Source organism: Ursus maritimus, unplaced genomic scaffold (genome assembly GCF_017311325.1).
Source record: "Ursus maritimus isolate PB19 unplaced genomic scaffold, ASM1731132v1 scaffold_24, whole genome shotgun sequence".
Taxonomy (NCBI): domain Eukaryota; kingdom Metazoa; phylum Chordata; class Mammalia; order Carnivora; family Ursidae; genus Ursus; species Ursus maritimus.
In genome coordinates, this window is record NW_024424897.1 from 32464003 (window position 1) to 32481551 (window position 17549).

Consider the following 17549-nt stretch of genomic DNA (forward strand, 5'->3'; position numbering starts at 1 on the left):
TCAGTTGAGCATCTGACTCTTTATTGCGACATGATCTCAGGGTCATGGGATCACACACACACCACCACCGCCACCACCACCTCCCCACTCCTCCACCCCCCACCCCCGTGCCTTGAGCTCCACACTCAGCAGGTAGTCTGCTGAATTCTCTTTCCTTCTCCCTCTGCCCCTCCCTCCCACCCTAAAATAAATAAATCTTTAAAAAAAATTTTTTTTTAACGGGCAGAATAGGGGCATCTGGGTGGCTCAGTCAGTTAAGGGTCTGCCTTTGGCTCAGGTCATGATCCCAAAGTCCTGGGATCAAGCCCCGCATCAGGCTCCCTGCTCAGCAGGGAGTCTGCTTCTCCCTCTCCGGCTGCCCCTCCCCCCTGCTTATGTTTTCTCTCTCAAATAAATAAATAAAATCTTTTATATATAAAAGAATGGAATATTATTTGGCCATAAAAAAGAATGAAATCTTGCCACTTCCATCAACATGGACAGAGCTAGAGTATAATGCTAAGTGAAATAAGCCAGTGAGAGAAAGACAAATACCATATGATTTCACTTGTATGTGGAATTTAAGAAACAAAATAAATGAACAAAGGGAAAAAAGAGAGAGAGACAAACCAAAAAACATCCTCAATTATAGAGAGCAAACAGATGGTTACCAGAGGGGAGTGAGGGGGATGGGTGAAATAGGTGAAGGGTATTAAGAGTACACTTTTATCCTGAAGAGCACTGAGTAAAACACGGAACTGATGAATCACTATATTTTACACCTGAAAGTAATACAAACCTGTATGTTAACTACACTGGAATTCAAAAAACAAACAAACAGAATCTCTGTTCTAGGAGCCCTTAACTTATTTATGAAACAAATTCTTAAACCTCTGTGTGTGTGTGTTTGTGTGTGTGTGTGCATGTTTAAAGATTTTATTTATTTATTTATTTATTTGAGAGAGAGGGGGGGGGGGGAGACAAAGAGGGAGAAGCAGATTCCCCAAGGAACAGGGACCTGGCTCAATCCCAGAACCTGACCAGAAGGCAGACACCCAACCGACCGTGCCACCCAGGCACCCCCTATGTGTGTTTTTTAACTTGATATTTTAGTTCTGCTTAAAGTCTAACTGCTTAAAGTCTTTGGGAATCCCATATTCCCAAAGACCATTTAATAATGTCTTCTTTTCAAGAGAGCTGTTTTAGCTATGGCTTCCTGTAATACCTGGAGGTCCACAATGTATTAAAATCATTAAATAGTATCAATAATAAGTGGTTCCTGCTTTTAAGTAAGTTATATTTTAATGAGATACCAAAGAGTGTGCTTCCAATCAATGATAGGATGGAGTCAGCTATATTTTCAAATATGTTTTAAACCAATTGTTAAACACAGGCACAACTAAAAATTAAATTACATAAATTTACCAGTAAACAAATTATTAAAAACAAATATATACTCAAAAATTATAACTTCCTAGTGATTTTACTATATTTTACTATTATATACACTCTTGAGATCTATCATATGTATATAGTGAAACTACTGTATCATGTGCTACTGTGCATGTCTTCCCAACTCTTTCAATGACATCATGCTGGTAGCTTGCAATTGGCCAGGGTGGGAATATTTACACCAGGGAAATTGGCAAATGCTAAAATTCAGGATTTCGCACCTCCTCCTCCCCCTAGCTCCATTTATATATATACTTACTTCTGCTTTCAAAAGATTTTTTAAAATTCCCATCCCCCTTAAGTAATGTGCCAACATTTTTAAATATTTAAATATCTGAAAATATTTCAGATTTAAGTATCAGAAAATATTTAAATATTTAAATATCTGAAAATAAATATCTGAAAAATATTTCAGAAGATAAATTGAATTCTAAACAGACTTTCGAAAACAAGGGGAGGAGGGAATGGGGATTTATCATTTAATGGGTCCAGAGTTTGAGTTTGGAAAGATGAAGAAGTTCTGGAAATGGGTGGTGGTTGTGGTTGTACAAGAATGTGAATGTACTTAATACCACTAAATTGTAAACTTAAAATGGTAAATTGTGTTATATATATTTTATCACAATTAAAAATTTAAAAAAAAACAAAGACAGGAAAAACAGCTTGAGAGTAGAATGTAATCCTCCATGAAGAACTGAACAGAACATTTCATGATAATACACAGGGAAAGTATTTATTAGTGAAGTTAGTGGGCTTGGGAATAAGCAGGGAACAAAAAAAGATAAAAGGATACCAATGCAATGTTGAAAAATAGAAAAACACGCAAGATTTTCTGGTTTGAACCCTTCATTTTATAAATGATGAAACAGTCTAGGTATTTGCCTCTAGTTCTGTTTTCATAACTATGTTTCTTATGCTGTTAAATTAAAGTCTATACATAATATACAGAACATTAACACCAATAAAAGTCACATAGATGGGGGCGGGGAATGTAAAAGACTTTAGCTAAAGTTAAATGTAAAGGTTTTTTTTTAAGTTTTACATCTTAATATCACTAGTTAGTCCATTAAAAAATTCCCTCTGAACACAACTGGTAGTATGATCCAGAAAAAAGAAAGTAAAAGGATTGAGCTACACGGTAGAAGTTCTAGCCCTGGTATCACTAACAAGCTATGTGGCCTTAGGTAAGTCTTCCATCTCGCTGGGTCTCTTCTACTACATGAGAGAGTTGGGAATCTAAGATCCCTTTCAACACTAATATTCTATTACTTAATAATACTACAAATAAACCCAAGTTTAATTTACCACAATGTTAAAATTTAGAAAAGATAAATTTCCTTCTTCTAAGATATTAAAACTTGACATTTGAGTTTCAGATTTTAATATTTATATTAAGAATTAACTTGTACTATTTGTTTTCTTCCTAAACAAAGATGACTGTTGCTTCAGTTTTAGCTATATAGTTTCTGCAACCTGCCCATTGTTCTTCCCAAACACCAAAACCCTATAAGCAATATTGCACTACTCAGAGCTATTTACACAGCAGAGACAATATCGATAGGGTTCTAGGATCTGGTCAAAAACAGAAAAATTTTTAGTCACATGGTGGGAAATTTGCTGACCAATGCCTATAGTCTCCAAATTCATTAGCGTCTGATTAAGGGAGCAAACTGATGCCGAAAAATTTCATTCACAGCCCTCCTCAGTTTTAAATGTGCCTCTTAAAGCCTAGTTAACAGTGAGGTTGTTATTTAATTAACAACTTTAGCTACCTATCTTATTTTTAGGAGCATTAGAATATTTAAAATAAAATTAGTCAATTTTTTTAGAGTGGGGCGGGGCAGAGGGAGAAAGAATCTTAAGCAGGTTCCGTGCTCAGTGCTAAGCCCAACGTGGTGCTTGATCTCATGACCCTGCCAAGACCTGAGCCATCAAGAGTCAGACACTTAACCAACTGAGCCACCCAGGCACCCCAAAACTAGTGAATTTTTTTGAACCCAAGACATTCCTAGTTCAGAAGCCAGTTTTCTTCTAATCAGTAATAAGAATAAATGGAAACTTTTATACCCATCTTACAAGTGATAAATAAAATATGCAATTTATCTGGGAAAGTCCATTGAAATCAACATTAAAGCCACCCAAAGAGCCAAATTACATTCTGCCAATTGGTCATCCTTGGAAACAGACTGGACTATAAGGAAGATACTATATAAACAGGAAAAGGAATAGTTTAGGAAATAATTTTGAGTTTTAAAGTATGCTACATATTACATAAACATATAATATTGTGTCCATTATACTAGTTTTTATTTTAATCAGCTTAACACTTTATACCACTCAACTATTTGAAAGCAAGGAGAAAAGACTACACAGCAACTTTAAAATACTTCCTTTTTACAAACAACCTATAGATTCTTACTGCCACAATTATGTTCCACAATAATCTAAACAACCTATAGATTCTTACTGCCACAATAATAAAGAACCAGTGCTCTAAAAAAGCAAACACATCCTTATGTAAGCGAGTTTGCCTCAACAGCATCAAACCACAAGAAAATGAAGAAATATGGCAGTCTTGTCTATGATGAGAGAAGTTGGTAGAAGTACACTCTAGACTCAGTAGCTAGGCTTAGAAATACATTTTCCATAGAAACACTGTTTTAAGGGAGAACTGGGCATCTTAATACTTCAGATCTAGGTTAGCAATATTATCAACCAAAGAAACTAATACTTAACGAACATACCCCTTTCTTTACATTCCCTTCTCTCCAATGCAAATTTAGAAACACCTTTATCTACTCTCATTTTATTTTGTTCATGGCTCTAGCTTACCATTTCATTTATTATATTATAATCGTTTGTCTGCTTGACAGTTGTCACCACTTGATTTCAAATGTTTTGCTGGCAAGAGCCCTGTCTTCCTTTTTGTATCCCCTCGTTTTTAATATACAGCCTAATGCTCAATGACAAAAAGGAACTGATGAAAGAACATTCATTCCTTTGAAGAACAATCTGGGAACCCAACCACCCTCTAAAGCCTGTTTTAAGAAATATTAAAAAAAAAAAAAAAAAGCAAGCAATAAAGTTCCCAACAAGTTGAGGGCCACCCCAAATGTATACACAATCACAATTATTTTTTGTGTATTTCTACTGGAGGGTAGAACTATTATCTAGTCTCTTCCAGACAGAACACATGTCAATGCATGTCTGGAACAGATAAGTACTAACATGCACATGCACCAGGTTGCACGTTATTTCCAGCAAATAGCAACATCAAAGCAGAAGAAAGTGAGCAGAAGCTTCAAGTTCATCAGTTCCTAATCTGCAGGCTTTTATGAAACAATTATTAGAGTAGTATACATAAGCAAGCCCCTGCCTGTAAAAGATTGGTTTTATCAGTTGAATGTAGTCTAACTTTTTTAAAGCTTTCCACATCTTAGGTTATTTATGTTAATTGTGCTATGGACACATAATGGACTACCGGGAGAGATTTTCATAATATACTGGGAACAAACCTGGTTTAGAAAAAATACATGCGCCTAGGTGGTCCAGTCAGTTAAGCATCCCACTCTTGGTTTTGGCTCAGGTCATGATCCTGGTGCCATGGGATGGAGCCCCATACCAGGCTCTGCGCACAGCACAAAGTCTGCTTGAGACTCTCTCTCACTCTCCCTCTTTCTCTAAAATAAATAAATAAATCTTAAAAAAAAAAGGAAAAATACTTAAAGATATACCTGCAAAAAAAAAAAAAAATCTAAACTATACAACATAGACATAATACTTATAGAATTGGAGGGGTTTTCTTTCATCTGTCTTCTAATTAAATTACATGTATAATAACTATTTAAAGCAAATTTTTTAAGTGTAAGTGCATTCTGTTACTAAGTCACTCTTCACTTAAAGATCATTGGGGTTGGGGCACCTGGCTGGCTCAGTCAGTGGGGCATGTGACTTTTCAACTCAGGGTTGTAGGTTCAAGCCCCATGTGGGGTACAGAGATTACTTAGAAATAAAATCTTTATTAAAAAAATTTTTTTAAAAGATCATTGGGGTTTCCCAATGCCTGTAGAATTAATTCCAACTCTTAGTATAATCCTTCACAAGATGACATTAACATGCTCCCCACAGATGCTTCACATTTTACACCTCAAGCCACACTGAATTTCACTGTCCCAAATATGCCAGGCTATTTTTTAAAAAAACTGATCTCGAATAGTACCTGGCAAACAGCACAGTTCAAATATTATATTGTGTTAATATACAGAGAAAAATATTGTGTGATAGATTATAATATTGTATAGTATGTGTATATAAAATACTCCTGATAAATCATCTTAAAATTATAAAGTTAGAAAATGTCATCAATATGATAAAACATCTTCATTCCCAAATTACAGAACACAAAATAGTGGACATATTTGAAACAAAAACTTAGTATAACCTTGAACAAGTACATGTTTGGCAGCAATTCTTACATATATACTGAAAAGGATAGAAGATTAATGATGTGAGGTCACTCAATTTCAACTACTTTCAACCTCTGAATAGTAGATATTCTTTTCTTCTTTTTAAGATTTATTTATTTATTTTAGAGAGAGAAAGAGAGAGCACGAGTGGGGAGGCAGAGGGAGAGGGAAAGGGAAACCCAAGCTGACTCTAGGCCAAGTGAAATGTCGATTCTGTCTTAGTGTCAATGACAAGGTAGCAAAGATTGCCAAATAATCTTAACATCTGTACTCCTAGATCGAGCAGGGGAAAAAATGGGAAGTACAGTAAGTACTAAGAGATGGTCTGCTTTTTTATCATTCAAAAAGTGTGATTGCTTTTGAAACCCAAATGCTAAGCATATTGCTGGGTACAGAAAAGACAGATACTGTCCTCTCCTTATTTATTTATTTATTTATTTATTTATCTATTTATTTATTCCTCTAGTACTAGCCCACCCAGTAACATTTACTAAAAAAAGTATGAACTACTGTCATTTACAATTAAGCAGATTGAGTGGGGAAAGGCGGCATTTACAAAAGTTATACAACTCTCATATTTCCTAACAAAAATAAATTGTTCTAAGGAGTTAAATGTATTTTACAATCACTGTCACTACATGAAAATTTTAGCAAAAACTGAGATTATTTCCACATTTATAAAATGAGAAAAACACTGAATCAAAGAATCAAAGATTGACTTATTTGAACTTTTAAAATGTTATATATTGAGACAAATTAGAAGTATAACCTTTTGAAGTCTACTTGAGAATAAATTTTATTTATCAGAGATATTCTCAATATTGAAACTCTGTACTATATTTGGGTAACAAAGGTAAGATATTTTTTATTTGTTTCAAAACTTTTACTTTGCTCCAAGGAAGAAGAAAATTTCTCAGTTGGTTTTAAATGAATTGATATACATGGTCTTTCACACCCTACTATTGAGATTGAAGACGTGTTCACATCAAAATACAGTTCAAGGCTAAAGAAACCTTCCTTCTCCTCACCATCTGGTAAATTTTTTTATTCTTATTTTACTAGTATATAATCTTTTACCCAGAAAACGTAATGGTTGTACAAGCTCTCAGATAGAAAGAAAATTCAATGATATATCTAAAAGGAAATGTATTACATTGTTATCAATTCACTTTTTTTCTTAAGTAGGCTCCATGTCCAATGTGGACTTGAACTCAAGACCCTAGGATCAATAGTCACATGCTCTACTGACTGAGCCAGCCAGGTACCCCTCAATTCACTTCTTTAGAGAAAAGAAATGAGGTCCTCAAATTAAGCAGTTTTCTTCCTTCAGTCCCTCGCCATGTAATGTCCTACCTGATTAAAAAACACAAAAACCTACCCAGTGCTTGAACTGCCAACCAGAGAATGGTAGGAAATTAAAAGCCAAAGAAGAGAAAAACAGCCACACTTTAGGCCAAGAGAGATAACTCAGATTTTAAATATATAAAATTTGGGAATAAAATGGTTTTCTTAGAAGCAGTCATGTCCTTCATTCCCTACCAAATGATGTCCTTGAGTCTATGCCTCATATCTCAGGTATCTTTCTTCCCTCTGGTACCCATTCTTCTGGCTTTTAAATACATTTGCTTAACAAATAGCTTACTTTTTTCCTGAAATTTATTCAGAATACATGTTATAACAGTTCTTGCTCTAATTTTAAGATACAGAGCAGTAGTAGAAATCACACTAAGCAGGTTATGAAAAATTTATAAACAAGACCTATACACTGAAAACTACAAAACACTGTTGAGAGAAATTTTAAAAGACTTAATAAATACAGAGATAACATTCAAGCATCAGAAAACTCATTACTGCTAAACTATCGATTCTCCCTAAATTGTTCTCTACATGCAACATGATCCCAACCAAAATCCCAGCAGGCTTTTTTTTTTTTTGGAAGAAATTCCAAAAAAAGCTTATTTGGAAATGCAAAATAATTTAAAAGTTTTAGAAAACAAGAGCAAAGTTTGAGGTCTTACACTAGATGATTTCAAGACTTACTCTACAGAGACAAACCATTAGAGACCTAACTATAGGAAACAAACCGAGGGTTGCTGGAGGGGTGGTGGGTAGGGGGATGGGGTAACTGGGTGATGGGCATTAAGGAGGGCACTTCGTGTAATGGACACTGGGTGTTATATGCAACTGATGAATCACTAAAATCTACCTCTGAAACAAAAACAAAACAAAACAAAAGAAAGACTTACTATAAGGTTATAGCAACTATGACAGTATGATATGACATAATGGAACAAAACAGAGTACAAAAATAAATAGACCAGGGTGCCCGGGTGGCTCAGTCAGTTCAGTGACTGACTCTTGATTTTGGCTCAGGTCATGTCAGGGTTGTCAGCACAGTGTGTGCTTGAGATTCTCTCTCTCCCCCTCCCTCTACCCCTCCACTCACTCACACGTGCACCCACACGCTTTTTCTCTCAAATAAATAAATAAACAAATAAATAATATCTTTAAATAAATAAATAAACCAGCCCATACATTCACATTCAACTGATTTGTTCCAAAGGAGCTAGGGTAATTCAACAGGGATCTGATAGTCTTTTCAACAAATGGTACTAGAACAGAGGAATATCCATATGCAAAACAAATAAATAAATGAAAAGACCTTCTACTCTCACTTTATACCACATACAAAAATTAACTCTAAATGAACGGAGATCTAAATGTAAAATCTGGGGCACCTGGGTGGCTCAGTCGGTTAAGGGCCCAACTCTTGGTTTCAGCTCAGGTCAGGATCTTGGGGTCCTGGGATCAAGTTCCATGTCAGGTTCCACNNNNTCAGCAGGAAGTCTGCTTCCCCTCACCCTTCTCCCCTCCCCCTACTCATGCACACTCTCTCTCCCTCTCTAAATAAATAAATAAATCTCTAAAAATAAAATAAAATAAATGTAAAAACTAAAACTATAAATCTTCTAGAATAAAACACTTGTGACCTCGAGTTAGGCAAAGACTTCCAAGATAGAACACAAAAAGCATAATCCATAGCAGAATAGATGTATAAACTGGACTTCATCGAAATTTTTTATGTGACAGGGCAAGTAACAGAAAAATTAAAGGACTCTTGTAATAGTTAAAAAAGACATCTCGGAGGTGCCTGGGTGGCTCAGTCAGTTAAGCAGCTACCTTCGGTTCAGGTCATGACCCCAAGGTTCTGGGATCCAGCCCCGCATCCATCTGCCTGTGCATAAGAGAACCTGCTTTTGTCCCTCCCCGCTGCTCATACATGGGTGCTCTCTCTCTCTCTTAATTAAATAAATAAAATCTTAAAAAAAAAAAGACAAATATCTCAATTTGAAAACAGGCAAAAGATTTCAACAGATATTCACTAAAGAAGATATTCCAGCTGCAAATAAGCACATGAAAAGATATTTAATATCATTAGCCATTAAGGAAATGCAAATTCAAACTATAAGCAGATACCACTATACAACTATTTGAATAGCTAAAATAAAGACTGACAGGTTGAATGACTCTTGGTTTTGGCTCAGGTCATGATCTCATGGGATTGAGCCCCACATCGGGCTCTGTGCTTTGTGTGTAGTCTGCTTGGGATTCTCTCTCTCCCTCTGCCCCTCCCGCTGGTGCTTGCTCTCTCTCTAAAATAAATAAATCCTTAAAAAAAAAAAAAAAGCAGGCTGACAATACCAAGATACCAAATGTTGGTAAAGATTTAGAAAAACTGGAACCCTAACTCATAGCTTTGGTAAATATTTCAGTGGTTTTTTAATGAGATGAAGCATACATTTTTATCATGCTACCCAAGAGAAATAAAAACATTATATCCAAACAAAGACTTACACTACAATGCTTATAACAACTTTATTCATAATAAGCAAAACCTGGAAACAACCCAAAGTTCACAATCTGGCAAATGGATAAATAGTTTGTGACGGTCTATACCAATGAAATACTACTCGGCAAAAAAAATTGTCCAACTACTAATATGTACAACAATGCGGATGAATCTCAAAAGCATTGTGCTAAGTGCAAAAAGTGAGGGACAAAAAACTTCAAACGATAAATGATTCCATTTATGTGAACTTCTAGAAATGGCAAACCCAGAGATCAATGATTGTCAGGGAGCTTGGGAAGAGGAGGCTGACTGCAAAGAGTCATAATGGAATATTAAGTGATAAAAATGTTGTATGCCACGTCCGTGGTCGTGGTTACATGATTTGTCCACATTTGTCAAAACTCATCAAATTGGACAACTAAAATTGGTAAGTTTTATTGTATGCAAATTATACCTCAAAACTGATTATAAAAAAAAGTAATGGATTCACACTTTATTTCATTATTACAAAAAAGAACTTTAAACAAGCACTCTTAAGTATGAAATTCAAGCATAAACAACATAGCACACAAAATTAACACCAATTAAGATCTGGGGCAAGTTATCATATGAAATACACAGCAGAGATTGTTTTCATCACTTACTAATTCACCTTAAAACTCAATTAAAGAAAACCTAAGAGATGCCAGAACCTATCCAAATCTGTTACAGAAAGAAGAAAAATACAACTACTCATTTAAACAAGTCATAACAACTTCAGCTACAAAAAATGTTATCTCAATGTGTTTCATAGTGCATTAATTACCACAGCTTTTTTCCAAATCATAACTTCCTAAAACATATACTTAGGGTAATAAAATTATACACTTTTCAGCAGCAAAGATTGTGGTAAATTACTAACAGATACTGAAGAAAGATGTAAGGCAAGAATCAAAATTCTGGTGTGCATTCTGCTTTCAGATGCTTTGACAATACTATTGCACTGCTAGCTGTAAAGTACAGTAGTGCAATAAAGTCAGAGCATTCGTTAGCAGAAATTGGTAGGAAAGGAACACAAACACATCTTGCATCAGCTGAAGCTTCAGTGTGAAAAGAATTTAAAGAAGGGTTGCCATTTTGGACAGAGACATCCAAAACCTAAGAACATGTATATCAATGTTAAAAAGAAAGAACTGAACTTAAATATCAACATAATAATTTTCTGATGACTAACCTATGATTAATACTTAACAGAAACATACAGATAGGAATTTTGTAAATATGTCCTAAGCTTCAGAAGTTATTAACATGGGTATTAATAGCTTATGACTAGTATTAACAACACCGGTTATAATTACTACTAAGGCAAAATCGTGCAAAATACGTGTTTTGCTGAGATGTTTTGGTTAGCTCCCCCACAGCAATTGACTGATTAAGTAAGAATATTGGAGAAAATGAATGAAAAGTAAAATAAGTTTCCCAATCTCTAAATACCCAATCTATCTTTCTGGAATCTAAACTACACTAAACTCGATCCCAGGGTCCTGGGATTGAGCCCCACATCCCACATCAGGCTCCCTCTCCCTCTGCCTGCTGCTCCCCCTGCTTGGGCTCTCTCTGTGTCAAATGAATAAATAAAATCCTTTTAAAAATAAAATTAAAAAACTACACTGAGCTCTAAAAAGCTCTTAACCGTCTTATGGCTTTTTATCTCAAAAGCTTACAGACTCCCAGGAAATTAATGTGTCCTAAATGAGACCCTATCTAAGGGAATATTATGGTAGGGGATTTTAAAATTTCAGTTAACCCCTAAAGATCTTAAACATAGGAGGAAATCATCTCCATTTCCTTCAAACACAAAAACATCAAGGAGGAAATAATAATGGTACAGGAGGAAGTTCTGAGACTTAGGAATCAGGTTTTCTTGGATTCAAGCCAATTATCATTATCCTAACCTTTTAATTGGTAAGAAACCATTTAAAAGTCAGATGTAAACCCAGAAATAGAAATAGTATCATAGCATTACATTGTACTTTTGTGCACAATCACTAGTGGTACCACAAAAGAACACTAGACAAATGCCACTCAACCAGTAAGTGAAAGTTAAAAAGTTAGAGAACAAAGATTACCCTATAATGAGATTATTCCCCCATGAATAATGTTGATTGATGCAAAAATACTTTCCATTACTTCACGAAACTTTCTTTGAACAGTCTAGTTCAGCTATTTAGATTCAAACCTCTAAAAAATAAACTCAAATTCAGGACAGCTGGAAAATGAGTGACTTGACCTCAAATCCTAAGGCCATGTAACTCAGGTATTAGAATAGTTCAACTCTGCTAGTCAAATAGCAGGTTTTAAAGACAAGTACTTCAGAGACAAATGTTTAATTTTCTGAATTTGAAGTTAATTCAAACAAGAAAAATATGAAATATTTTTAAAATAAGAGGACCAGGCTGTCTGCAAAGTGAGAATAAGTACTTTCTTTTCAATGTTAAATAGTATGCATTCTCTTTCACTTATTAAATTTTCAACATTAGTTCCTCAACAAATCCTTTATTTAAGTAATGTAGAACCAAAACTCAGAGGATTGTACAGGAAATCATTTCTTTCCAATCTTAGAAACTAAACCAGTTCATAGAACATTTTAAAGCACACGGCAAATCTGAAGATGAGACACACCATCTTTTACTATCCAATCAATAGAAAACAGTAATAACAAAACTATAATAGTTCAAATACATTTTTTAAACCCTGATGATTATGGACACAAACTAATAACTTGAGGGGGGGGAGGCTACCACTAGGTTACCCGCAAGTAATTTAAGAAGACCCGCAATCTTCTCTTCATCTCTTATAAAGAATTTTTTTAAAACTACCGCATCATTCAAATACCTAAAAGTTTAAGAGTCTGGCTACCTCACAATTTTCTAAAACCTTTTTTCAAGATATACACTTAAACATTTTCTTCTTAAATTAAAATGTGTTCAATCTAAAAAAAAAAAAAAAATCCTGTGAGAATACTGACTCTCATGCAAAGTCCAAAAAAAGGCTTAATTGGTACCTCAAAAATAAACAGCCAACTTGAAGGGGGAGAAAAACTGTTAAAAGCAGAATAAGTACCATTTAGCATCTTAAAATTAGGCAGAGGGGCGCCTGGGTGGCACAGCGGTTAAGCGTCTGCCTTCCGGCTCAGGGCGTGATCCCGACGTTATGGGATCGAGCCCCACATCAGGCTCCTCCGCTATGAGCCTGCTTCTTCCTCTCCCACTCCCCCTGCTTGTGTTCCCTCTCTCCCTGGCTGTTTCTATCTCTGTCAAATAAATAAATAAAATATTAAAAAAAAATTAGGCAGAAATATCCATCAAGGGAGGATTCAGAATAGGGAAAAGGGCAAGACAGTGGTAAACATTTACACCTGTTGACAGAATCAAACTGGGATACTTGACATGTTTTGGGGTCTTCTGTTTGTTTAAAGACCATTAATGATAAAAATAACAAAACTTTGAACTAAAAGTTCATTATTACAGGTTTGTTTCCCCACACACTCCCACAAAGAAAATTAAAACTCAAAATTGTTAGAATCAACTGAAAGCCTTCAAGTCAAATTTGTATATGACAGGCACTATAATTCATTAATACATCAGAAGAAAATAATTAGATACATCAAGCTCTCACATTTTCTAGAGGTGGGAATTGGGATGAGGGTGTTACTCAGTTTCTTCCAGGATCACTACAAGTGCTGATGTTGAAGTGACCCAAGGTTCAGCTTGGAGAGAGCAGCACTGGCACAAATGATACCTCAGTTGTAAAGCCATAGTATGGTAAGGGGAGGTGGAAAAGAAAGATTCGGGCTTTTTTACTTGATTTTGTTATTTTTCTTTAACAAAAAACCGACAGGAGTTCAGTGATGGGGGCGTCCTCCAAATTCCACATTTTAAAGAAAGCCAGCCCAATTCACACATGGTAATCCTAGGGGCAAAGGACTGAAGATAGAACAAGGGGAACTAAGAAGAAAAAAGCGCGGGCGATCAAGCTGGTAGTCTAAGAATGGGAGGAAGGGAATAAAGAGGGCAAGTGAGGGAAGGATCCATAGTAGAAAACTAGGACAGCCCTTCAGCTTGGCGCCCCCGAACAGGCCAAGCAGCAGCGGGAGTCCTTTCCAATTACGCGCCCCCGCCCCCTACTTTCATAAATGAATGAAATTCGGCAACTCAAGAGCAGGGTGCTTTCCATGTCCCAATTCCTCCCGTGCGTCATGAAAGGAGCTCGAGGTTCAGGTCCGCATCGCTCACACCTCTCCCCCATCCAAGAACTGCCACCTTCAAGCCAAACAGAAATTGATCTTGGGGCTTCCTTGGCCGCTAGGAAGTTATGCACTCAAGTCAAAACCTTCCTCAGACTTTCTCAGCCCGCCTTGGAGAACGTGAACCGCTCTGCCCTAATGGGATTTCTCTCCGCCCCCCTCGGTTTATTCCCCACCCCGCCCTCCATCCCCCTTTCTGGGAGTGTGAACGACCTCTCCCCTTCTAAGGGCGTTTAGGGATCATTCCAGGCACGTCTTTTGGGGGGAAATGCACAGAACGCTGTCTTCAGGAGCCACAGCTCCTTGAGAGGCGGAAAGGTAAGGGCAAGGAACAAGGAATTCCAAAGGCCCGGCTACCTCAGCATCTCCCGCCATTTCCCTCACGAGTTTCCCGGATGTAACCCCTTCCCCCGCGGCGGTTAAAACAGACCAGGCGGCGGCGACTCCCTTTGATACAAGAGGAGGGAACTCGAATATGGTCCAGCTTCTGCCGCCCATGGTTTCCGGCGACTCAAAATTGCATCCCGCCTTGGAGGCCATCCGGGAGAAATAAAGTACCCAGTAGATCTCCTTCACTTTACACTCACCATCAGTTCCAGCTTATCGACCTCCGCCTCCATGTTGAATAGTTGACATTCCTCAGACCGCGGCGGTGCTTAAGCCTCAAACCGTACTAGCACTGAGGGTCCCTATTGGACAGCTGTCACTCAACGTCTCACACTCATTGGTTCCTGCGCTTCACTGGCGCCCGCCCATTGGCGACTGGGTAACGCCCCTCCACATGAAACACCTTCTCCAGTTGGGCAAAGACACAAAACGCTGCAGGAGGATTGGCTGTTGTACACTTTTTTTTTTCCATTGGCTGCACCCTCATCTCTACTTTCAATTTCGTAGTTCGGGCTCCGCAGAGAAGAGCTTGCGATTGGTACAATCGGAAGAAGAGCCAACCAATTACACAAAAGCTTCCACAAACAGCACAGGGGACGTGACACACCTTCTTAGGCCCCCTGCTTCCCCTCCCCTTCGCTCCCGCCTTCCACTTATTCATACTAGAAGCGCCTCAGCTTTTATTGGCCAGCGAGTGGTTACCTCTTAGCCAATCACAAACTAGACTGTGCTCCTACACTACCGAGAGAGCGAATCGCGGAGAGACCTTTGCTATGATTGGTCCCTCCATGATAAGGTTTTAATTTTAAATTTTTCTTTATGGCGAGGGAGAGGCCACTACCCGGACTCCATCTAATCCCGGGCTCTCAGACTTGTAAGTGCAAGGAGATCTCCCTTTGTTACCTGGGCTCGCGTCTTCAGTAGCTGGGCCTGTTGCTGCTTGTGTTCTCAAGATTTACGGAGGTGGGGACTTTGGCTGGACTCCGGGAGATGAAATTGGAAAGAGGAGGTTTGAGGTTGGGTAAGAAGTGCTCGCCCTGGCTCCGCCCTAACCATACTTATATTTAATTAACGCTCTGCAAAATACGTTTTGGAGCAAAGCATCTGCCTTCCTTTTGCATGTTCCTTTAGATCTTTGCTATTAAGTGTTGTCCGGGGACCAACAGCATCTGCAACAGTGAGGCGCTTGTTAACAATGCAAATTATCGGGCTCCACCCAGACCCACTGAATCAGAATATGAATTTTAACAAGATCTCCCACCCCCAATGATTCTTACGCACGTTAAAGTTTGAAAATATACATTTCTTGACCGGCAGTATTACCATGTTCCTAGATACGCTCTTAGTATCGTCAGACGTTTTGTGAGTGTGTCAATTTTTAAAAGTGTGCCCTGTTTATTTGTGCTTAATACTGTGTTGGACTACGTTTTAGGGAGCTGCAATCTCTTCAGAGAAAGACAGGAACTAAAGCAATGTTGCACTGCGTAAAACAAAATTAAATACAATCAAGTACCAGAAATAGCCCTATTTTTTTAAAGATTTTATTTATTTTTTTGGCAGAGCCAGAGACAGCCAGCGAGAGAGGGAACACAAGCAGGGGGAGTAGGAGAGGAAGAAGCAGGCTCCCAGCGGAGGAGCCTGATGTGGGGCTCTATCCCAGAACACCAGGATCACGCCCTGAGCCGAAGGCAGACGCTTAGCCACTAAGCCACCCGTCGCCCCCAGAAATAGCCCTATGAATGTTCAAGGGTAATGAATTGAACTGGTAATGGAAATTGATTAATTGACTGCAAGCTGTTTATTGGAAAGTGGTAAGAACCTACATTAAAATGTGTTTTACGAAGAGGGTAATAAAATGCAAATATTATTTTCATTGCTGCCACAGTTTTGGAAGTACCTCTGACCAAAAGCCCTTCTGTCTCTGGGTGGAGTTTTAATAGAAGCAGCAGTGCCAACTGAGTAATATAAAATAATACATATATATATGTATATATAAATATAATTTAGAGTATATATATATACAATATAGAGTATATATATACAATATAGAGTAATTCTTATTCTATTATTTATATATATTTTATATATATATAATAATATAAAATATAAATTTATATTTTACATACACTTACATGTAAATTATATATATATATATATATATATAGTGTATAATATGTATTATACACACCACCTATACAGAAAGAAAGTTAACAGATAACAATTGGGGAGTCTAGGTGAATAATATATGAGTATTTTTTTTGCAGAATTAACATGATCTTTTTTTATTTTTTATTTATTTTTTTCTGGAAGTATAGTCGGCACACAATGTTACATTTGTTTCAGATGCTGACATATGAGTATTAATTATAGTATTATAAATTTTCTCAAGATTTGAAATTTTTCAAAATAAAGAGTAGGGGAAATAGACTATATATCAAAAATAAAAAAATGGGAAAGATGGCAAAGGCAACTGAAATCAGGACAGAAAGGGGAGGGGTGATAAAAAGAAACAGGATGAATTAATCAGATAAATGTTTCTAATTCATGTATATGAATATATGTATATAAGTGGAATATATATTTCATATATTTAATATATATTTAATAAATATATTTAATATTTAATGTATTAATATATGCATTTTCTATTCTATAGTGGAGTATCCTAATTTCCTCACTTTTTGTGTGTGTGGTAGTATAGGTTGTTTTTAATCAGCTTGTGTAGGACTCTTTAGAAATTTGAATGCACGGGCATTGGAACAACCACAGGAAAGGGATAGAAAGATAAGGCCCAGTTTTAGAATGATGGTACTCTATTTTTCTAGCTAATAATATATACCAGAGGTTAACTGTCAAATACTACTATAAGGCTTATTATAGTTAGAAACAAACAAACAGTGACAGTCTTCTGAATCATTTCTCTCTAATCCTGACTCCCACTTGCCAAAAGCAATACTATCCATTCTTGTAATTGTTTCCGGTGTTTACTTCCATGTTTCTAAATGACATGCTTACAATACTATTCCTTTTCTTTCTCTTCCTCCCTTCCTAACTTCCTTCCTTCCTTCTTTCCTTCCTTCCCTTTTCTTTCTTTCTTTCTTTCTTTCTTTCTTTCTTTCTTTCTTTCTTT

The 17549-nt window shown here is 36.8% G+C and overlaps 2 protein-coding genes across 2 annotated transcripts in view; one reads left to right on the top strand and one right to left on the bottom strand.

Moving 5' to 3' along the window:
* Positions 1 to 14747, bottom strand: part of SKA2 (spindle and kinetochore associated complex subunit 2) — a 31330-nt gene extending 16583 nt beyond the window's left edge. The window contains exon 1 of the mRNA XM_040640910.1: positions 14620 to 14747. Coding sequence (XP_040496844.1) covers positions 14620 to 14652 — 33 coding nt within the window. The 5' untranslated portion in view covers positions 14653 to 14747. The remainder of the gene's footprint in view (positions 1 to 14619) is intronic.
* A 42-nt stretch (positions 14748 to 14789) lies between these two features.
* Positions 14790 to 17549, top strand: part of PRR11 (proline rich 11) — a 24929-nt gene continuing 22169 nt past the window's right edge. The window contains exon 1 of the mRNA XM_040640909.1: positions 14790 to 15293. The gene's annotated coding sequence lies outside the window, so the exon portion shown is untranslated. The remainder of the gene's footprint in view (positions 15294 to 17549) is intronic.